This window comes from Melopsittacus undulatus, chromosome 8 (genome assembly GCF_012275295.1).
Source record: "Melopsittacus undulatus isolate bMelUnd1 chromosome 8, bMelUnd1.mat.Z, whole genome shotgun sequence".
In the NCBI taxonomy this organism is placed as follows: Eukaryota; Metazoa; Chordata; class Aves; order Psittaciformes; family Psittaculidae; genus Melopsittacus; species Melopsittacus undulatus.
In genome coordinates this window covers 5,329,363-5,353,606 of record NC_047534.1, presented here as the reverse complement: position 1 = coordinate 5,353,606, position 24,244 = coordinate 5,329,363, and the positions used below count along the sequence as shown (strand labels likewise).

General features: G+C 44.3%; 1 protein-coding gene across 4 annotated transcripts in view; it reads right to left on the bottom strand.

The window, feature by feature from the left end:
• Window positions 1–24,244, bottom strand: part of MAD1L1 (mitotic arrest deficient 1 like 1) — a 366,896-nt gene that overhangs the window by 71,776 nt on the left and 270,876 nt on the right. For all 4 annotated transcript variants that reach the window (XM_005145268.3, XM_031045610.2, XM_034065681.1 and 1 more), the window contains one exon: window positions 18,992–19,182. In XM_005145268.3, coding sequence (XP_005145325.2) covers window positions 18,992–19,182 — 191 coding nt within the window. The remainder of the gene's footprint in view (window positions 1–18,991; window positions 19,183–24,244) is intronic.

Sequence of the window (24,244 nt, the reverse complement as noted above, 5' to 3'; positions counted from 1 at the left end):
CGCTTCCTTCCAGGTGACCATATTTGCCTTCCAAATGTTCTCCTGACAGACACACGTCCTCCCACTGAGCTCCACAATCCAAGGTCTGCACACACTCACTTACAATTTCAAGATAAAAATAAATTAGAAATGAATTTGACTTTAAAACCTGTAATGGCTTCAGGAGTCTCTAGAGTGAAACAGGAGGAGGGAAGGGGGAATCCAGGTTAATAAAAGCTGTTAATTAGAGCCATATTTGCTGCTTAATGTGTCAAGAACTAGTGAGTTACGAGTTAATCAACTGTTCCGAGTTCCTTGGGAGAGCACTAAACCTCGGGCCTGAAACAGAAGGAGAAGGATAAGGTCACGGCCTTCAAAGGTGTCTTTAAAACTGTTTAACCCTGAGGTCCAAGCTGGGAGCATCGTCAAAGAGACTGGGACTTCCCCTCATTCTGAACATCCTGTTGTATCACGAATCATCAACACTCCAAGTCTTTCCCAATACAGTCAGGTTCAGAGACATTACCTTTCTTCCCTTTTATCTGCACTAGTTGGGACTTCTATAAGGTGTGACAAAAGGCACAGAAAAGATCAGCAACTCGTGGAACCCTTGATTTTTTTTTGTTTCCACTGTTCCTTTTCAAAGGATGTTGCAAAAGCCTCAAGTAAAAAGCAAGAAAAGAAACAAGGAAGAGCTGGAGAGATTCCATCAAGCTCCGAGTTGAGGATCCTGCATTCCTTGTGCAAGAGCTATGAATGCCTCCCCACACCATGGAGTAAAAGGAGCTGGCTCAGCAGGAACTGCTCTAAAGAATAAATTAATAAAAACAGCAGAGAAAAGAGTGAATGAAGCCTGTCAAGAAATGAAGGGGTTTGAAGATTGAGCATTTCCCGTATTTTAATGCATCTGGGAGATAGAAGGCAAATGATGGGTGATTTTCTTTTGCCATTGAACTATGGAAAGATTTAATCTATTTTCACTCCAATTCACTCTTTGCAAGTCTAGCCTAGATGGAGTACATTCTTCTTCCCTGCTACACACTAGCCATCATTACTGTTTTGCTGTGATTGCTGCGAGAAGAAAAGCTGCAGTTGCTATGGGATCTCTGCCATCACCCAAGAGCTTTCCCAATGGAGGGGGTGAAAAAAGAAGGGAGCAAGAAGATAAATATTTATAGCAGAGGATTCCACCAGACTTTCAAACTTCTGCTAAAACAGGAGGCATTAAAACCGTGTATTTTTTGGATTAAGACACAGTATTTATGAACCCCACAGCCAATATACACCCAACTCCAACAGAGTTGTTAATACATGAATATCATTCGTTCAGGGATGTGGGAAGAGCATGGCATGAGATGTGCTCCCAGCTCAATGGGGCATGGCAGAACTGGACATTGCTCAGTATGTGCACCACAGTGGATCCCGCTTTCTCTGCTCTTGCCACCACCTCTGCATCCCTTTTCTCTTACCTGCATGGATGCTGCTGGCAGCTTTTAAAAGAAAAACCCTTTTCTCCAGAGATTCCTTCTCCTGCCTTGCAACCTCTACTTATTTTAGGGGGCAAATGTGCTATCTGACTGTTGTGGAGACAACATGGGCTCCTGAGGCTGGGACTTGGCAGAGAAAGGAGGAGGAACAGATGTTCATAGACTTCATTGCAAAACATAATTACCCACAGTATTCAACACCACATACAATATATGCTTGTAAATATAAAACAATAGGAAGTGACCTCTGTGTCCTTGTGGACATCTTGAGTGTTTCTCCAGATCTTACCTATATTTTCCATACTGCAATGTTTCAGCACTGTAAGCAGTAACACGGGGAGCACAGAGGAATGCTCCACATAGAGCAAAGTAATCTTTTTAGCACTAATTTTCTTGTTCTTCTACAATATCCAGGTCCTGGGGGAAAGCAGAGCCCAAAGCTAGCCCTGGATAAAAAGATTAGTTGCTTCTGCATTAAGATGCTTGTAATGATTCAGCAACTTAAAGCCATTTTTCTACCAACACAGAGTCTTTGTGGTTCCTCAATAAGCTGATAGTTCAAAGTGACAACTAAAATGAAAGAATTTGACAGAAGTCATTACCACCTACAAAGCTGTTGTACATTTGTGAGTACAAATGGGTCAGCTGCGCCCCAAACGTGCCGTTTTATTCAGCTGGGAGAACCAGCTCATCCTTCTTTCCAAAAGGAAATCTACTGTTTTGCCTTCCCTAGCAAGCAATTCACCTGAAGCATTAGGAGTTCAACTAGCAAGAGCGAACGCAATGTCATCTGCAGCTCCTAGGTCCGACTGTCACTTCCCAAAAGGCAAGTGAAACACACTGAGGATGAGATCTCATCAGGAGAGTGACCAGCTGTCTCCTCTCTGACATCCATAATATTTCAGACTCCTTTAAAACCAGGCACTTCCAATAAACTCCAGGAGCAATCAATCCTCTGCTCCTCTGAAAACTGTTGCTGCAGAGAGGAAAATAAACTCCAGAATATCTCAGCAAACAATTCAGGGGCAGAACTTCCTCTTTTGTAACAATTAGTAGGAGTCCTTGTGTACCTCCTTCAGCAGAGGGAAGAGGAGAGGGTCACAGCCTTCATTCTGGACACAAATTGGCTGCTGGCTCTCCACTGCTGAAAGGGGAAGAGGAGGTTATGGCCACAGGGTAACGACTGAGATTATACTGCAATCAGGGAATGGAGATGGGAGCTGGAGAGATGTGCTGAAGGGAAGGAAAACATTCCTTACATTAAACCCCTATTGTTCACCTCGTCTCTGCCTCAGTGGATAATCCACGAGAGACTCTGAGCTCCTGCCAGGAACCAGTGTGAATAATTCCAGAGCATTTTTCCTACCTGTCAGTAATACAGCAGTCTATGCGTATGTGAGCTCTTCGCATCTTCCAGCCATACAGGAAGGTTTCTGTAACACCTTGAATTATTTTCCTTTCACCTTTTCCCAGTGAAATCTAGACTGAGGTTTTTGAGGAAGAAGGGGTGCAAGCTGCACTCTTCAGGAAGCATGAGTGCAGTACATGACTCCTCAGCACCTTGTGCATCATTAGAGCAAGGTTATTAACAGGGCTACAGGGGGGTCTGAAGGCAATGAGGCTATCATCGGTCCTGAGGATGATGTGTGGAATTAAGGAAGGCAAATGCAAGTTAGCAGAGGGGTGAATTAGTTTCCTTCCTCCAAGACAGACCGTGAAGAGCCTCCCACCTGAAGGTAACCTGGCAGTGGTAAAATCCTTCCCAAAGAAGGCTGCAGGACAAGCAGTACATGAAGGTGGTTGTAGTCACCTCAGTGGGCAGCTGACCCAGCTTCAATGGTGACATGTGCTGTAAAGATATATGAATACAGCAACAACTGGTAACTGTAACTCCCAACACTAGAGACTATAAGAACCAGGGAAATACTGTGTTAGGAGTAATGTAACGTGCTTTGAGATCTTCATTCAAAAGACCTTGTGTAAGACTAACAGTATACTATACACAGGATGCTGTGATGCTAAATATATCCATGCCTACCGAGAACAGCAGCAATTTGATTTGAGTTCCCTCTTTTAAACCACTATGGCTATCAACTCTTGCTTCCTTCTTCTCATTAACACTGCTGTAAAGTGCCTGGCACAAATCTACATCAAATGAATATAATTACAGAGGAAAATATGTTGCATTAACTTGTATGTCTGGCCTTCCCTTGCTTTTTCTGTCTTCCCACTATTCTTTCCCTCTTTTTGTCCTTCCTTTTTTTCATAGCAGTTTTCTTCACAATTCATCTTCCTTGTCCTTTTCTTCCATTCTGTCACTTAGTCCTTGCTTCAAGCCCAAAGTTGATTGCTTCCTCTTTTTTCTCCCATGTTTGATTAATTCTTAAGTAAATGATTTTATACAATGCATGTAAACTATAGCACTCCCTGCAGAATACCAGTACTGCTACCACCCATGTAGGTAAGGAGGGAAAAAAAGTGAAGTTAACGAAGTGCTAAATTAAGTAAGAATCTCTTACATCATACTTTGAAGCTTGCCAAAATCTGACTCTTCAGATGCACTGCAACAGCAATTTCCTAACACACAGGTCCTTTTCAGGCAAAAATCTTTAGTGTCAGACAGGAAAAGAAATAAGATTCTTCTCCCAGCTGCTATAGCAGGGATAAGGAGATGAGGTAACCTTTCAAACAACCAGGCTGCAAGTCATCAGAGCATCACTGCTATGTGGTACCCAGAACAATGTGGTTCTCCTTTCCTACTATGGAAACTAAAGGGAGGGAAGATGAGGGAAGGTATTTACCTTTAATATCTCTCCTGAAACACCTGCAGGGCTTCAGGCAAGGGATCTCTGTTGAAATTCATTCTATTGCTCAATCCATCTTTGCTTAATTCACCTCATGAAACTCTTAAATGGTACCCAGGCTATAGCCTTGTTCTCTACAGAGATGGGAGTTACATCCCTAATTACAAGATATGGGACTGCCCTAATAATAAGTACTGTGCTCAAGAAGTCCCCACCCAGAGGGATGAGCCTTGACCTCTTTTAACAAAGACTGCAAAACAGTTGATAAGAACATTAAAGCAAGTCACTGCTCCAGAAACCACATGTTCACTTGCTCTAAGCACTCTGGCACTGGTTGCAGAAATTAGCTTTTGAGCACATCTCACTCGTCTGAGCCAGTGATAATTCCCTCTTTCCTTTCCCAGTGCTAGAACTGGGGCAACAGCATATGGAGGTGTCGAAGGGTAACTAGAAAGGCAGATAGATTCACTTCTATAGCACTCACCTGTGTTACCAGCACTAGGGCAAGCTCAAATCAGCACTATCCGTTCCAGGCATTGCTGGAAAGATTAGTCTGAATTTTCCTCACATCTTCAGGATGAGCCTTCACAACCCCCAGGAGATGAATGCCCCCTCCACAAAACACAGCCTTACCCAAAAAGAACTGGGCCTTCCTAAGCTGTCATTATTGCTCCTCATATTTCCTTTCAAACAGCACCTCTTGCCCTAAAAGCACTCTCTCTCCTCAAGACCAAAGACTGCAGCAATCTCTAACATGGGGACACATTTTCTTCCCCAGTACATATTTGTAGCATTTAACAGCAAAACCTTCAATTATCACAGCACATGACTGTAAAACCTGCTCAACTGGAAATGTTCAGCTATTTCTAACCTTGCCTTCAGTCATCTTCTTTCTTTTGCCCCCAAAGCCATCTAAACCTGTATTCTCCTGGAACCTCTGTGCAGCCCGCTTAGCACAAAGTTAAATCATAAGTCAAAATGATTAAAATTATATGGAAATATATACATCTCCTTCAACACCATGCTGGGAATGTTGCTCCTAATAAGACATCACTACACATTACTCATAAGGCCAAGATATGTGGCATTTCCCAGACAACTTGCACATTCTCCTTTTTATGCTAGATGAGTTATAAGCAGAGACTTTTCCTTTTGGGGCTGTGCCTTCCATCACATAATGAGTCCTTAAAATGAATCCCCTGATTCCACCTGCTTGGAATTAAAAAAGAAAAGAAAAAGGGGAAAAAAAAAAGAAAAGTCTTGGAAATATATAGCAACAAGAACCTGGCAGGACAAACTCACACTCCCACTGTGCCAAATTGCAAGTTTAGTAATTCTGTTTTCTTCCTGCTGAGTGGAAGGTGTCATTAGCTGCTGTATTTAGAGGCACAGAAAAGGTTCTTGGAGCAATCCCCAGGCTCTTGCTGAACCAGGTGGCTGATGACCACAGGAGCTCTCTGCAGCTGGGGACCTTCACCTTCATCTTCCTGCAGGCACCACTTCAATGCTAATGGAAAGGAACTAAACGGGGCAAGTGTCATGATGTGAAGAGAACCCCTCAGGCTCTGTCATCCTCCTCCAGGCTGAAATTCGTCCCTGCATCAGGGCAACTTTAAAGTCCCTGTGCTGCATAAATCACTCTCAGGTGCTTTTAACTCAATAATGGTGTTCCTTTGGGGAAAGGATTTCTCCTTTAGGCTGGTCTCTGTGGAGCACCCATTGAACCAAAGCCTCATTTCTGAAGATTAGTACAACAATTGAAAGAATCATCCTCTTACTGTGAGCCTTGGAGGGGAGCACAAAGGCCCTTGGCAATGTCCTGCACATCACACGTGCACTTAGGCTTAAGTTTTGTCTGCTGGCAACAATCCTATGTGCTTTTGAGAACATCAGCCCATCTGACCAGGAGGAGACCTCCTGCTTATACAAACGTGCCCATCCACTGCACACAGAATCACAGAATGGTTTGGGTTGAAAAGGACCTTAAGACCATCCAGTTCCAACCCCCTTCCATAGGCACAGATGCCTCACACTAGATCATGTCACCCAAGGCTCTGTCCAGCCTGGCCTTGAACAGTGGCAGGGATGGGGCAGCCACAGCTTCTCTGGGCAACCTGTGCCAGTGACTCACCACCCCCACAGTAAAGAACTTCCTTATATCCAACCTGAACTTCCCCTGTTTAAGTTTAAAACCAATACTCCTTGTCCTATCACTCCAGTCCCTGATGAAGCGTGCCCATGCTGGCTTTGCAGGTAGCACTGTGTGACACAGAGGAGGAATGGCAGAGCACAGTCATGTTTGCTTGATGGGATTTCAAATAAATAAAGATACAAATCCATACCCATAGGTGGTCTTCATGCTGCATGCAATGAGGAAAGGAGGGAGATGTGAGGAATTGCCCCTTTCATGTGGTGACCAAGGATGGGAACACCCTGCTGCTTCCAGATTTGTTTGGGATGGTTGAAGCGACCACCTGTGTTGTCTGAGAATTGGGAAAATCTGTGCAAACATTCATTATTTATAAGAGAGCTGGCCAGAGGCAAATTGCCTGGAACCCATTAAAGGGAGAAATCCCAGCTCCCTCTGGCAGTCGCCTGGCACAGGCCTTTTTCCACTGACACAAAGGGAGGGGAAAAAAAAATGACTTTCATTTCTAATTAATCTTCTGGTATATAATACTTTTAATTAGGAAAAAACCCTAAGTCTGCATGCTCTGAGAGAGGGAGGAAGGAGCCAAAAGCGAGGCAGAAAGCTCTGGCTTCTTGGCTGCAGTTCAGGCCTCCTCTCCTTTACATCTGGCAGAGCAGGTGAACCCTGCAGCCTGCTGCTTTGCTCTGCATCATACAACCAAAGCCCCTGCACGCTTCAGGGGCTGCTTTGGAGGTGAAGAGTGGGATCATGTGTGTACAGACCTGGCTGGAAAAGAAACTCCAGGAGCAGATAAGCAGGGAGGAAAAAGTGTTTGAAAGATGCCTCAGACAGGAACAAAGTGGACTCTATTGAACAAAACATGGGCAAGACAAGCAGAAAGGCCTAAGGACAAGGAAATACAACCCATATGTTATCTCTTCAAAACAGTACCTCTCCCCAGAAGTTCATTCCCCAACCCCAAATTTCCTAGCCCTTCTTTCTGCTTTAAGGACTCTCATCTCTGCATTCATTATTAATACCACCGGGGGTACAGTTTTGCACTTTGGTTTCTAAAAAATTAATTCAATGATTAAAATTTCAGTCTCTGAGTGATGGAAGCAGCTTAGGCAAGCTGAAGATGCCCCTCTGCAGCTTGAAGGCCTTTGGTATGCTGCCTGCTTAGCCCCTGCATGAGAAGCCTCCCCACAGACTTAGCTCAAGAGGGAAAATCTGGTAGGGAAATGTGGTTTTAAGTTGATCAAGTTCTGCTTCCATGGGTAAAGCATTTGAACTTAATGCTTTGCCAATGCTCGGTTTGGTGTAGAGAGCAAATCTCAGGTTCTTCCAAGGCTCGGGGCTTTCTACATTATCCATTGGGTAAAGGAAAACCTCCCAATAAATGTTAGTATTAATCACCACTGTACATCTATCACTCACTGTAAAGCTGACTGTTGGCTGGCAAACTTGTGGTGTGGCTAATGAAGTTTGCTATGAGACTGTGCTTGAAATGAAATAGCAGAGAAAGGCCCTTGGACAAAGACACCTTAACTCACAATGAAATGTCCATCCTCTCATCTGCACCCATGCCTAGGAGCAAGACACAAGGAACTTGTGATCTGGTGAGGAAAGGCTGCCAGGTCACACACCACCAACTCCTGGAGAGCAGTTTCACCCCATCCCAGTAAAACAGAGACCCCTCACTGCAAATTCAGCATCAGTTCCAGAAGGTCTTTTCTGGGGCTGCAGTGAAGGACCCTGCCCATCAGCTCCACACCAAAGGACTAAGCAGGAGGAAAGCCTTTGTAATTCTCCATTCCTGGCACTGTTGTTACTTATTTTAAGGCAAATGTGAGAGGAGGGAAATCAGAGCTCTGAGCAGCACATGGAGCTGAGGAGGTCAGAACCCTCCAGATTTAGATTACAGAATGAGGAGCAGTGGCTGGATTTAAACTTAGAGATTTCATTCCTAATGTGCTAAAAATTGGCAAAATAGAATAAACACATAAAATAAGCCTGCCTTTTCCATGACACTTTACTGAGTAAAACCCAGCTAAACCCTGAACCAAGAATAAAGACAGCAAACTTCATCCTTGGAATTAGCATCTTTCCACTCACCTACCAGCAACAGGCTGAGAACATGTTGGGAACCCCAGGCAGCACTGGCAGGATATTCCCAACCAACACAGAGCTGCTCATGCATCCGTGGTGGGGATAAGAAAGGGACAAAGAGGAATGTGAGAAACCATGCCAGAATCCTCTGCAGGCAGGAAAACAGCAAGGCTCTGAAGCTGAGAACTGATTATTCTCTGAAGGATTAGTGACAGCCACATGGCACCTCACTGGGGTCATGACAACTACAGGAATATGGACTCCTCACTCGAAGCCTGGATTCAGACACTACATTTGCTCCTAAGATATTTTATCAAAGTTCCCAAAAACTCTACTAAATAGTGAATTTTGGGGGAAAATGTCTTTGCTGGCTCCCGAAGAACACACGCTGCGTATGTCACCAGCACAGTACTAGCAGGAACAAGCAGCAACACACAGAACCTACTTTTTACCACATTCACTGAAACTTTACAAGGTAAAGGTGCAGAACACTGGCTGCTCACAGGAAAACTCACTGCTTTTCTTCCTCAAGATGTGGCGGTTTCAGAATAGATGGACTTTTATGTGCTGTTCAACTCTTGAAGTTATTCTGAGCTGAGAGCCCTTAACACTGCAGTCCTGGATCTACAGGGCAAACAGAGCATCATCAGTACGTGCAGTCTTAGCTCCCTCGCATGCTTTCATGTGCCATGAAAGAGTCCAAGTGGCTTTACTGAACCTGTGGCTATGAAATCTCCCCTTCTGAAAGGCTCCAGAGGAGGACACATCCCACCTTGCAGCAGCATTGACTCCAGCCTCGTGACACCAACACACCTGAGAGATAACATGCTGGGGCATACAGCCCTAATGCTCTGTGCAGAGCAAAGAGGAAATGGAAATGCTGGGACAAGCATTTTGGCACAGATTCTTGGCTGGGCTAAAGGTTTATTCCTGTGATGCTGCTTTCCTGCAGACTAAGGAAAATTAAATTTAGCACTTTGCAAATAAATAGGTTAACGCTGAAAGGACACTATTTAGGAATTTACTGCTTACAGCAGCCTCAGAGATTATAGATCCATCACCGCCTATTACCTTGCTAGTTACTGCTTCCACTCTGTCCATCTTCCCTACTTACAGAATGGTCCTTTCATCAGGTCTTTTTCTGTTCTGACTTGAAACTGTCATCACTCTAATGGAATTATATGAAGAAGAACAACTTTGGGCTGTAGTGACGATGCCAAAAAGCCAAGGACATCTCCTGTGCTTTCCTAGGATGACACAGTGAGGAGATTCGTGCCTGAGACATGCACAGATGTCTGAAAACCTCCTGGGAAGTACAGCAATGGACAGATGTTTACACACATGTCCAAAACCTCTGGGCCATGGTGCAACTGCCACCTGAGCCTTTTCAACAGCCAGGAACACAAGAGCTTTGGCAGGCACCAACAAAACAACAGCTGACTGGTAACCCTTACTGCAGATTCATCACAACTACATTGCATGTGGCAGGAGAACTAGTCACTGAATGCACTGCTGTGATTATAAACCCTCACCTTGCTCTGCATGTACCTCTTCCACCATCTGATCTATTAAAAAATCACCTGCACACAGTCCCCAGTCCAGAGTCAGATACATCCCAGAAATGCAAAGTGACGGCCAACACATGAAACACTCTCCAGAACCTTCCACCACGACAAACACTTTGGTTTAAGGTCAGCCCTCCAGAACATGGTTGAGATAGATCCACTGTTATCAGCTACCTACTTCAGCTCAAACTGAATACAGATTAGGGGGAAATTAAAGTTTTTAAGTCTCAGTTTGATGTATTTTTCCCCAGATACAGGCAGACAGGCATGTCTTCTTCTGGACGCTAGAGATGCCATCAAAAGATAATCTTGGATTTACCACAGCTGGAGGTCATCCTCTGCCCTCCAACTACCTGCTCCCCCATGGAGGAGAAAGCAGCAACATGATTTAGCTATGAATCCTTATAAGATAGACCTGACATAAAATACCTTTCTGCACTGCTCCCTCAAAGGCTGTTCTCATGCAATTGGCAAAAAGAAAATACATTAAATCCAAAGTCCTAAAACAGTCCTAAGTTACTTCCTCTTACCACTGACACAAGGGCAGATTGAATGTCTTTTGTGTGTGGAGTTAGGATCATTCGTGTACTTGTTTGTCTGAAGCAAACGTGAGAACAGGGAAGGGTTTTTCACCATACAGATGAATAAAGACAGTTCATCCAATATTAAATCCTAACATTAATCTGTATCCTCATTAAGCATAATGTGAAGAGCTGAGCTGCAAAAACTGTTGTTCTGCAGCATAGAACAGGACTCACCAGAATCACAGCAGCCATAGCAAAGCTCTCCAGAAGGATTTTCAGTGTACCGCTGCATTCTGTCATTGCTGCACAGATTCAGCACCATGACAAGGACACCAGCATTAACAGATTGATATCGCATCACTGCCAGGACATGTTATGATCTGGAGAGCCTGTGTGGCACCTCATGCTTAAGACTCCCTGATGCTGTGAAGTGCATCATGTCTTCAAGAAATGCCATGACTGAATGCTTGATGTGCTCCCAACCCTCTCCAGCAATAATGCTTCCAAACAGAGATGGAGCAAAGCAGAAGGTACACTCACAGTTGCTGTTAGTTTGGTTTCCTACAAGTGGTTTCTCAAAAAAGAAAATGTAAGAGACCTGTTTAGGTAAAGGGCTCAGGGAACACCCAAACACAGCAGAGACTGAGGTCCCATGAAGAAGAGCTGCCTAACAAGCTTTGAAATATGAGCTGTTATCTCAGACTGGCTCAGCAGTAACTGAGCAGTTAGGCTTTGAAATATGAAAGCAACACAAAGATGACAAAGGAACACATAGCTGTGAGATCCCATCTGTCTCACCCTGATGGTGGCTACCAAAGGCAACCTGTGACCACGAGACCCCATTCTCTGCTCCTCCCTATTCCCAATACATCCCTCCCCACTCCCCTGCCAAGCCTTGTGGGAAAGGGGGAGTTAACCAAACTGAATTTACGCTGACAACTTTCAACTCTGAAATCCTAGATGAGGGCACACACATGCAGTTATATTCACAGCAAATAAGAGGAGAAGACCTTGATATAAGCCCAGATCCACTCTTCAGATGGAGGCAACAGATGTCCCAGAACCATGCCAGAATCTTCTGCTGTGTCTCCTTATTTGTGAACAGGTTTTTAATACGCACACACACCCTCTTCCCTCCCTGGAGCTTAGAAAATCTTTTGCCCCAGTCAAGCACGGGTAGTAGCTACAACTCCCAGAGCAAGAGATAAGTCCTAATTATGTTTGTGTTTAAACAACGTGCTGCTTACTTGAGAAAGAAGAGAGGGAGCAGCTGCCACTCGCTATCACTGGTGGCTTTGTGCAGGCTGAGCTGTACACAGCTATGACCTGGGGCACTCACAGCTGGTGGGTGCTTTGCTGGATGTTGCCAGCTGCATCTCACCTCAGAGCTGTTTCCTGGAGCTAACTGCTTTTCCCAGAGGTCTTCTCACAAACCTGTTCCTGGAACACACAGCGAAAAAGTGAAGGAGTGATACAAAAGCCATCTTGAAGTACCTTGGCAATGCTTCAGCATGTGCTCCCTGCATCATCAACCAGTCTTCACAGGCAGCTAATAAGAGGCTTCAGGGATGTCTATATGGGATCACAAGTGGAGGAAAGGCCCACAAGGGTTACTGAAGTCTGTAACACCATTAGTCACACAGGCATGGCATAAAGAGGATGTCATGACAGTCTTGCTGTGGCTGAGAATGCTGAGAATGCTGACCAACACCAGCACAGAGACCCAGAACTGACCTAAGGCAAGAGAGATAGCCTGCACCCTCGTCCTCATGTCCAAAGACAGACTGTGGAACTGCCTGGGAAGATGGCAGAGATATGGAGTACCCAGAAGCTCAAGACTTTTCCCCTGCAAAGGGATAAAATCCTCCAACAATTTCCGTTCCTTTTTCTGTGCAGCTCTGAACACAACCATTCACAAGCAACCAGCAGAACTCTGGTTTGCTGACACAGCTCTGCATGCTCTGCAAAGTCACCACAGAACAACCAGGGAATCAACAAGTGTGCATCAGAACACCCATTTCATGTGTGCTGAGGCCTCAGTATTCCCCCATTGCCCAGACTCAAAGGCATCACCTTTCCCTTCAAGCACTGATCACACAGGCTCTAAGTAGAACATCTTTTGAAACTATCAGACACTAAAATAAATGCATAAATTGAACAAACTGAAGAGTCAGGAAAGACTCAGCCACTAGGATAATCCTCCAGCATCATCAGCATGAATTACCTGCATGGCTGGGTCTTCCCTGGCAAACTCACAGGCACGGCAGGGAATGGAAGCAAGTGGTGCCAACACACTGAAAACGGGTATTGTGCCAGACAGACAGGTAACAGGGGAGTGTATTCCCCAGCCCAAAGCTCCTCTGTGTTCCACATCAGCACAGTCTATTTATCCTCATAACAGCCTAATGACATTGGCAGGAGTATCATCCACCTCCTAAGGGTGGGAAATGAGCACTGACTTTGCTCAGTTGGAACGATGCTTCAGCCCTGCCCCTGAAGTCTTGGAGCAGCAATGGTTTGCTCAGAGATTCAGCAGAAAAAAGAAACCTCTCTGTTAACTCTGTACTATCCTTGAGGTGACTGGTACGAAAGAATAACCTACCCTGCACTAGGGTATAGGTAATTGTTAAGGGAAGCACATGCAGCAAGAGAGGAATTGTCTTCCCGCAATGCATGAGAAAGAGCAGAATAAGATGAAGAATCCCAGACTGGTTTGCATTGGAAGGGACCTTAAAGCTCATCCAGTTCCAACCCCTGTCACAGGCAGGGACACCTTCCACCAGACCAGGTTGCTCCAAGCCCCTGTGTCCAACCTGGCCTTGAACATTGCCAGGGATGGGGCAGCCACAGCTTCTCTGGGTAACTTATTCCAGTGTAATAGAAAGCATCAAGAATTAAAGTTAGGGCCTACCATGAAACAGGCTGCTACAATAGCTGAAATTAAATGATGCGTAGGAAGTTTAAATACAGGATTTGCTGCTGTACCACCACAGATTGCTGAACAGCTCATGTTTTAGAGCTGATTAGTGCAACCCAAGATGGGTCCTTGCTGACCCTTCCAGGAATCCCAGCACAATGATCCATCAGGAAGGTGGTGTGCTCACACAGTGCAGCCGGTGCTCCCAGAGCTAAGCAGAAATCAAGTTTCCAATGACCATATAGGCAAATTGAAAGCTAAATATAACTTGCAATTAACAAGAAAGAGATGTTAAGAGAGGCCTACAATCTCTCATCAGTCTCTTGCTGCCTGGCCTGCTCCAGCAGTGAGCCCCACTGTTAGTTGTGATTGTGTATGCAAGAGGGCAAGAGGACTTCTGGAGGAAGAGCACTCCAAAACAGTGATTTCTTTCTCCCCTTGAGACTCGTCAAGGGTGAGGAAGAGGAGGAGAGGGGAGAAGATAGAGATGCAGAAAGAAACAGCTAGAACATGCTTCTCAGAGATACTCTGCTGGGTTCAAGGAGGAAATAACTGAAGCTGCAGGTATGCCAAGCATGAGGACTCAGATTCAGTGTGCTGTCAGCTGCAAGACAAAACAAGAGCACTCAAGCAAGCAAAAGTAATCCCTGTATTAACCATCCTGCTTATTCTAAGATGTACATGGTTCACTGGTGCACCCTGGCCAAACTGATGCTAAAGTTGCACTGGAATCTCTGCAGATTTTGTCTCTATACACATGTAATCACAAGTTTCCATAGAATCACAGAATGGACTGGGCTGCAAGGGACCTTAAAGATCATCTGGCTCCAACCCCCTGTCACAGGCGGGGACACCTTCCATTAGACCAGACTGCTTTAAGCTCTGTCCAACCTGGCCTTCTTTTATCCTTCCCATCCTCCTGCTCCCAGTTTGTCAGCATCACTTTGTTTGAAAAGTTGCCCCCAAGTTCTTTATTATTCAATCCAGCTTCATTCCCCTCCTCAATAAAAGAGGATTAAGCTGTTACTTCTTGTGCACAGAGCTGCTGTGTTGCATTTTACACACCTCATAAAGGCAATAGGACAGCAGGGGACACAAGTGAGGGGGCAAGCAAAGGAAGCCTGAGAAGTTAAAGGTGGTGCCTGTACTTCCCCCATACTCTTCTTCCATACAAAGCCTTTTTCCTTTTCACCCCACTATGTTCCACCTCTGCACCCACGGTGAACCACATCAGAATTGCTTCAGATAAACTAGAAGTTTGATAGTGACAGTTCCCCTGACAGATCTGCAAAGCAACTCTATGTAAGTCCTTAAAGAGTACATAAGAGACAGTGTGTGCCACTGGCTGTTAATTTAAGTCTGCAGAAAAGTTGTTGATTTTATGACCTTATTACCAATCCAGCAGGACACCAGTAAAGGTTTTATTTTGCAGCAAGAAGTGCCAGCCTTGTAGTTGGCAACCTTCTCAAGCTGCGTCAAGATGCTTCTGGTTTTCCTTGCTGTCTCGTATCTTGGGTATTCCCTTTCAAGGCATAAAGCCTCCCAACTTGGGGATGCTCTTTAATGAATTACTGCTGGTGTTTGCGTTTCTATTTGATAACTTTGACAGGAAATAACACCATGGGTGAGATTTGGAAGCAGAGGATTCTGTACTCTGCAAGGCTGGGCTCTGAGGATACAGAGAATATCTGTCTATAGGCAGCCTTTTGGCCAGGACTACTTATGAGCTCAAATAACACTGCCGTGATAGAGGAAAGATTTTGTCAGCCTCACCTTCTGTATGAAGCAGCTTGGACACAAATAATTTACACATGAATTACTAAGAAATCTGAGCATTGCTTTCTGAGAAACTAGAGGAAACTGAAACCACAAAGATTTCAAACACTGCCAGATTTGATGCAGCTGTTACACAGGGTCAGATTGATCACCTTTTCAGTCCAGCATCCTAACAAGAAAGTCCACATTCATGCCACAAGAGTGGAAACATCACAGTTTACCTGAAGCATAGTGAATAATCAAGCACAGAGAGATTTCTCTCTCTGAGCAACTCTTTTTGCTCTCTCTTCACTTAACCCTTTATTCCCAAGTATTTCCAGAGGACATAGTTCAGTGTTGCCAGGTACAGCAGCAGCAAAGCCATATGGAGACACAACCCCCAAAATAAGCAGCATGCATGGGAATTTTCTTCCTTTATAGCAAGAAGTTGCCTTTACACCTCAATGCAGAGAGCTGTGCATGTCCTTGCTTATGGTAAACGTAAATATTTAATGTAAAACTAATTCTTATTATTTGTCCACAAAGTATCTTACCATTTCAGAACTCCTGCTCTCAGCAGTACCTTGAAGCCATAGGGTCTATTAAATGAAAGGATTTCCACTCTTTTCATTTTAAATTCATTGGCTTCTGATGCTGTGGCTGGGGCTGTGTCTTTAGGCACATAGAAAGAAAGAGCCCATGATTCAATTTCTCTTCACTGTTTGTTCATTTGTACAAGTGTCTCCAAATCATCTCCTCTTCAAATTTGACCAGTCTCTCTGTTTACCAAAAGACTTTGTTTGTCTGAAACAATTGTCATTGCCTTTCTAAAGACCTCATTTCCTTACTCTCATTCAGGATCTAGCCAGAGACAAGGGTAAACAGCAAGATGCACACACAGCCAAGCAATGACATCCTGATTCACCACCACCAACCAAGTTGGCTACAAGAGTATTGAGGCTTCCCAGTGATGTGTGTTTGTTTCAAAATGTATCTTTAATGGATTGTTACAAAGGAATCAAGGCACTTCTTGGCTCTCTCATGGGTGGGCTGACCTTGACACACCAGTCAAGCACTAGGCAGAACATGAAGTCTGTCATGGCCTAACACAGCAACCAGAACAGAATGCCAATCTGTTAAGTGACCCAGTAACTATAATGCACTGCATTGCACAAAAAAAATAAAACCATCAGAAACTAAACTCTGGTGAGGAATCTGTAACACTGCTTTCCACAGTGTTTAATTAAAAGAATATAAAAGAGCAAGCAAGCGAGAGCTGTGAAATCTGAGCTGCACCTCGCTGCCTACGCGCTCACACACCGAGGGTCTGGAAATCACTGGAACATCCTACAAGTTGATGAGCTCATCTGTTGCATCGATACAGATCACCAATAAATACTGGTATGGTTTCATTGGAATTCAGTGCTCATTTATAGATGCATCTATATTCACAGCATGGCACTGTGATTAACCCTTTCACTGAAGCTGTAATGCCAATTAACACGAGTTGGCTGGACACATACAGCATGTGGATAATAAGCTCTACTACCATACCCAGGTCAGGAAAAATCAAGCACATTTTTCATCTTCATTTAGCTTTGGAGGGGTTACATGACAGTAGCTCCTACTGCATCTCTGCTACTGAAGCCTCCCCGAAAATTAAATGCCACCAGCAGCACTACTGAAATATGCTCTAAAGTTTGCAGGCAAACTACAGAAGCTTGTAAAGTGCCAGGGGATTTCTCCGGTTTAATTATATAGACCCTGTTCCATAAATTGCTTGAATGGAATAAATACAAACAGCATTCCCTGCTTTGTGACCTCTCTGGGTTAATGAAATGCACACAAACACCCACAGTCTGCTATGGCTCAGAAGCTCCACAGCATAAACACACAACCTCGCTGGAAGCTGTAGCCGGGTTTCAAGCCTTGGTACATACATGAGGACCAGCTGCTTGGACTCAGCAAGGAAATAATTTGTTGTTTATTCTCTACTGCTATTCTAAGCTGCAGACAGTGGGAATTGTTTGCAATGTACTGAAGAGGGAGAAGGAGTCCGAAATTCTGCTGTTCAGACTCCAATTAGCAAATCTGCTTCTGCTATCTGAAGAGGTGCATGTGAAGTAAGAGAAGCTGAGGAATTCCTTGAATCAATAAACAACCCACCCTTGGCTTTGGAAAGAAAATGGAGTATTTGGAGAGGAACCTGGACTTTGATTATTCACTCTCCTGCATGTAAATTATTTCTGTTGCCATGACATGAACGAGAATTTGATCCTCTGGTGACAAACTATCAAGATACCAGTTATGTTCATGTGGCCAGTATGCAATTTTCTCATGTTCTCTTACTTTGTCCAAGCACACCATCCTTCCTATGACACAGAAAGAACTGTGGCCATAGGACCTGACAGACATCTCCAGAAGTCTGCTGAAGTTTCACTCACTAAGCACTCAACACTACAGATGGAGGCGAGAGAGCCAACAGCATTGCACCATCTCAACAGAGAACTGTCTTTAGGATTCAAGGACAGTACCTTAAAACCAACAGATATTCTCCTCCCTGGACATTGAGTTTTCTTTTCTTGCTGCCATTTGTCTCAGTCCAGAATCCTCATAAGGCCAAGTAATACAAGTGGTTTGGGGATATTTTCCTACTCTTACTAAGGATCCAAGGTGCTGTCTTCTACTTACCCTCACTTGTTTTATTTATTGGTTTGTTGTGTTTTTTTTTTCTGAGGCTCTAAAGTTGCAGAACAGGAAAACGTTTGTCCTGTCCTGTGAAGAAACAATGTTGCAGCAATCGATATGTGGCACACAGCTGTAAGTCTGCAGAAACAGAACTTCTCCAGCTCCTGCTTGTAAAGTTCTCTTACACTGAACACCTCCCAAGCCCTCATCCTTCTCATAATGAGACTCACCACAGGGGAATCAGTGGGGACAGGTACTATTTTTAGGTGCTAATTGTGTTTGCCACTGAGAAGGAGAAAGTTCTCCTGCTGACCTGTAAACTGGGGCTGTTGACACTTGAACTAAGGCAATGAAAGAACTTAACAGCTTGGTGACTCTAATGTCACACCTCTGCTCTGTACTGCATCAGCTCAACTGTGCTAGCTGGAAGGTAACAGCAGAAAAACAGCATCTATCAAGCCACAAGCCAACCTCAGACCACCTAGCTAGACCAATAAAAGCATCAGACTGACAGAAGACAGACTGTTATTGCTACTCATCTGTGCTGTTCACACAAATGGCACTTCACACACACAAGGATGAGCTGCTGCTCAAAAGGGATTCCAATTTACATAAAGACAAGATGATGACACACAGACAAGGTAGAGGATAGCAAAGGCAGTAAGGACATATATCTCATGGTGAAGTAAGGATAAAACCTTGATGTTACATAAGGTTTTATTACTGCCGCGTATATAACTGGTAATGCAAAAAGGTGAAGTGCAAGGCCAGATGCCTTAGGTATTATGCACATATAGTCTCTTCCCTTTATTCCTTACTTTGATATGTAAGTGGGAGATCAGATGTCAAACCTTCTAGAGTCATTTTTTAAAAGAAGAAAGGATCTTTACTTTGCTCCTAAGGAACACCCTATCACGTAGCAGGGGGGCAGTGATTTTCCAGTCTCATCACTGGGAAAGAGCAAATACATTCCGGCATGTGGAAAACCAGGAACCCACAGAAGCATGTGCAGCGCGGAGTGTGCAGACCTACCTTAAAAAGCAGGCAGTCCCCTTGGTGCTCGGCATAAATGGAGGTGAGCCGGTACTGGTTCTCAGTCGTGATGTCAATCTGGTAGCCTGTTAGTGTGTAGCACACCTTGCGAAACTCCTGGATCTTGGTCTGGAAAACTTCTTTCAGACGCTGGTTCTTCAGTTCTGCACTTTCCACTTGCTTCTTCAGCTCTGTATAGGGGAAGGAAACGGGTACATTCTTATATGTCACCAGCACAGAGCCCGTGTGCTGTATTTACAGTGCTACCTGAACTAAGTGAATGGAAAAGGTTAATTGCAGTTTTAAGAAGTGAATTAAGCAGGCAGTGTAAAGAAACAGTCAAACCACATCCCTCTCCTCCAGGCCCCAGCAGACCAAAGGATAATAAACTGGGAAATAAGGAACACAGACATGTCTTGGTGGGATGGATTCTTCATTTGCTCAGTTAGCTTTTTAACACCATACTACAAAATTCAGTACCATAGCATCCACTTTAACATGCATACATTTTCTACATGGAACCCAAGAGAAGGGTGTTACTCTACTGAAGCAGGAAAGTGAGTAAATGGTAAGAAATATGTCTCTGTAAGGCTGCATCAGGAGGAAGCTGCTCCCCCACCCTGGTTGCTTCAAGAGGGAAATCTCCTGCAACATGCTCTTGATTTGACTGTAAGTGCTTTGATCTCACATTGACACACTGCCTAGGAATCCCTCCAGATTCAGGAAGGGGTTTTTAGTGTGATAAAAAGCCTGAAGAGCACCATTGCCTCTTTGCATTTGCTACCTTAACTGGACTAGTCCCTAGAAGAGCAGTCCTGCGAGACTGCCTGCCACTCACCCCGTATTTTATTGCTACAAAGGGAGCTGCCAGTAACTGTGAATCCTTCAAGAGGATACACAACAATTACCATGAATCTTTCACCCAAGGTGCCTTCCAAGTAATTAGACCTCGATTTATCCCCCCATTAATTACAGAGATAGGCTTTACTTTAATATACACAAGAGATGTCTCCCAAGTCAGGCTGTTTTATCAACACTGCAGACCAGGGTTAGGAACAAAACCTGATTCTTTCTAACAGCAAACAAACAGACTTCCTCCCTCAGATACCTCTTTGTCATTCTGAGGATTAAGGCTTTGTCTGTGCTGTGATCAGAGATACAATTACAGCACAAGTGGGCCACAGGTCTTTATTTTAGCTATTTCAGGGTCCAACAGTATGACAGCAGAAACTTCAGTGTAAGGTGACTGCCTGAGGATGAAGGAAGATTTGGGGCTGGGCTTATACAGCCCATGCTAAAACACTGTTTCCCAAGCAAGCTGGAAAGGTTTCTGCTTGAGGATTTAACTGAGAAGTGTTTCCAGTGGCTCCAATGGAGGATGGTAACTTCAAAGCCATGGACTTGCCTGTGATTCACCCCTGAGCAGTTGCGAGCCCACCAGGAGGAAGCAAGGCTCCTCTTATCTTTGGCACTGCTTTAGTGAGGTGCTCGTGTAGGACAAAAGGATAATTCAATGTGTTAAGTTAAAGTGTCTTAAATGCCACTGAGGGTGGCCCTGCTCAGAAGTACTTTGGCCTTAATCCAATTCAGCTTAATCCCCGGGCAAGGACAAGATCTCTTTAATGGTTAAAGAGAACTACATGTCCGTTTACTTCTGAGTGAAAGCATCCACATAAGGAGAGTTAATGCTGGCCAGCTCCTTACCTATGGTTAATTCAGCACCACCTTCTTGAGTGGCTTGTGGAGATGATGCACAAGCAAAACTGCCCTTTAGTCCTGGTATTCCTACAGCTGTACCTCGCTTTATCCAGAGGACCAAGCCAGTCCTAGGGAACATCAGCAGTTTGTTCAGTAAAACACTCCTAATATAGGGAACCCACCAATTGCTCAACGATATAAGGTATATAGAGTACCCAAACCCTGCTTACAGGCCCAAAGACTTACACCCTGCCCCTATTATAAGCTTGAAAAGGCTGTGCATTTCCTGACCACACACATTCCCATTCATACCAAGCTCATCACTGTGTGATTAATTCAGCCCTTCCTGGGATTGTTAGAACCTTCTTCCCATTATCTCACCTGGGTCTGGTCTTTGATTAATCAGCCTCTGAAATCAGGAGGTTAATTGGCAGCTCTGACCTCAATATCCTCACAGTCCTCATTCGGCCATGCAACTGTTAAGGACAAAATCCTATATATGAAAGTAAAAATTCAGTGACCACACTGCAGTGGTAAATAACCTTTCGTCACTGTCAGAGAGCACTGCCTTTAATATATAGCACATGTCCAAGGGCAGTATTTTTTTCCCTAATAAATGCAACCTAGCCTTGGAAAAGTAAATCTGCCTTTTCCTACTGCATCTCAGAGGCTGCATTTCCTGACTTTTATAACCTTGGAGGTGGATGGCACCCTAATTCATGAACTCCTTGAGCAGCTTTCATTATTCATGAAGAGTTAGCGCCTTGTCCACTGTTTTATCTCTCAGACTTAGTACTACTAAAAGCCATCATGAGCATCCTCACACAGGTTGGGTTGCATCCTTATCACTCACCCAACAAGTAGGCACTCAACTAGGTTAGAACTGGACTAGCTAGACCATAACCATGTGAATCTAGAATATCAAATAACTGATGGCAACTCATTCTCTTCACTACTCTCAGGGTGAAAAAGGAAACTTGAATCAGTGTTTTATGCAAGAAATCCCAAGCTTTTCAATTTAACTGAAGGCCTAGCAAGCCTTCACTCCCAAGAGCATGCCCTCGCCTCTTCCCTGTTGTTCCTCCTGGCCCTCTTTTCGCTGCCTGCGGCAGTTCTGGTGTATTCCTGTGTCATCCTGGCTGAAGGAATTCATCTGCATGAAAAAGCTCATCCCCTTGTTAGAGATGCCTTGTGTCAGCCACTGGCACAATGTGCTGAACTTGGTAACTGCTAATGTAGATGCAGCCAAATGTGCCAGCACCTGCCAGGGATGGGATAAAGCCTTGTCATCCCCTACATGGCTCCATTAGCAATTCCCAAACAGTGTTTCTTTAGCTTGCGGATGGGGCAGAAGAGAACAAGCAGGCACAGAGACATGACAGGAATACTTGAGTTTGCAGCTGCCCCCAGTGAAAGATCCATTGGACCCTGATTGTAAAACAGAGATCACCCTTTGGACCCAATTCAACTGCAGTCCTCAGTAGTTCAGTTACAGCAACTGCTGCCACCACCTCCTGAAGTATTCATCCCATGGAAAAAATCCAACTAGGGGCTATTCCCAGGTTAACTCAGGACAACCCTCAGGACTTTGTTTACTCCCCTGCTTTCCACTGAGGGCTCTGCCAACTCAACCAAGAAGCCACATTGTGAGGAGGATTCACAGAAGAGGCACTTGATAGGAAGGTAACCTGAGATTTGAGAAATGCAGGATGGGATCCCACTGCTGAAACAAAGCCATATGAGATGCCCTGGGTTATATTTCAGTTCCTTACCTCACTTCTGGAGGTTCTGTGTCACACCAGCCAGCCCCACGCTAATGTCTCAGGCACTCTGGGGTGTCTAAATTGGCAGAGTATCCTCATTTTAGGTACTGGGTACCTATGTAGCCTCTCTGCACCATGGATGTGTCCATGTATGACCCTGGCACTGCAGATTTCCTGCACCCAGAGAACAGCGCAAGCAGCATATGCACTGCCTTGGGTTCAGCAATTAATCTTTCTAAGATGTCCCCCACCAAGTGCAGATGTTAAGCTAAGAGGCAGCCCATTGTTTGCTTTGAATCTGAATTCAGAGATGTGATGGTGCTAATTCTTAAGCCTCACCTAAATACTACTAATTCCCACCAAATTTCCAGCACCGTCAGAAAAAATGATTTAAAAGTCATCATTTGCACAGAGTGCAACTCAGTGTGTTTCAGAGCAACGTTTAAAGCACAGCCACAGAGACCACTGAACAGAGGGAGATGGTTTGAGTTGCATTAACAGAGCAGCATTACTGATTCCATCTGCGAACACTGAACGTTTTGATCGTTTAAGATCTTTCACAACTTCTGGAGAATTAGATTCCATTAAATCTTTAAAAGACAGTGTTTGAAAACTAAAATCCCTGTATTTAAAGTACCCGTTTGAGTTCCTGTGCTTGACTCTGTTACATTTGCATAAAACAGGCAAGAGAAGCTGTAGCTCTGCAGAAGCCATGGATGGGGTAAGTCACACCACACAAACATCCTTCATCCCAGAGAAGTGATACCGAAGCATCCCTCACTGAAGCGTTAATGAAACAAGTAAGAACTAGAAAATAAGCATGAGATTTGGCAGGCTACGGCTTGGTCAGGGATAATGACTGGCTGTTTACCTTGTGTAGACAAAACATAAATGGGAGCAGAGAGAGCAGGAATATATATGGAAAACATACTGCCCCATCTCCTTTGTATTCAGGTCAAAAAAGCTGTACAAGAAGTTGCCCATCCTGAAAAGTTTGATGGGGGGAAAAAAGCCCTCCCTGAAAAAAGTCATTAACCTGATACAAAATTAATAGTGCCAAATGATTAACTTTCCCCTAATGATGCTGCTTCTTGAAACACCTTGTATTTTCACACACTTATATCGACTTTAATGAATAATTCAAACTATTTTGGGTAAATAAATAAAATATGAGTTGGGCTTTTTTTGGTCTCTTATCGAAAATGTCACTGCTTTTTATTCCATTGCCTTTACCCTCCTTACATCTGAAAACGCTCACAGCTGCCTGGAAATACCACAGCTTTGGCAATTGCTCCGAGTTCAGAGAGGTCAATCAATAGCAATAGCAGTCTGTACACCAAAGGAAACCAAATCCACACTGAACCGCAAGGAAAGAGGAGGAAACAATGTGGCTCTCAGCATGCCGAAAGTAGCGTGAAATTAAATGTATCACTACTCTTTTCCAGGAAAACACAAATTTGTTCTGCCCATCCTCAAAGATGCCACAAGCCATGTAGCTGCATTAATTCAGTTGTGATCCCAGCTAGCATCCATCTCTCTCTCACAAAGGCCTGAAGTCCTTTCTAACTCCCCATTAAAGGTTATTTCCCCTTAGTAACGTATTTGGGGGTCACTCAGTCCAACACACATATTTATACGTGAAGTATTTACACATGAATTCCCATCCCTGCTGACCCTGCCAGAACGCCTCAGACAGATGCCACCCAACACTGCTATGAAGGATGCTGTACTTTTACCAACCCTGCTCTATTTAAACAACAAACTGCAGATTTTGTTTTATAGAATCACAGAA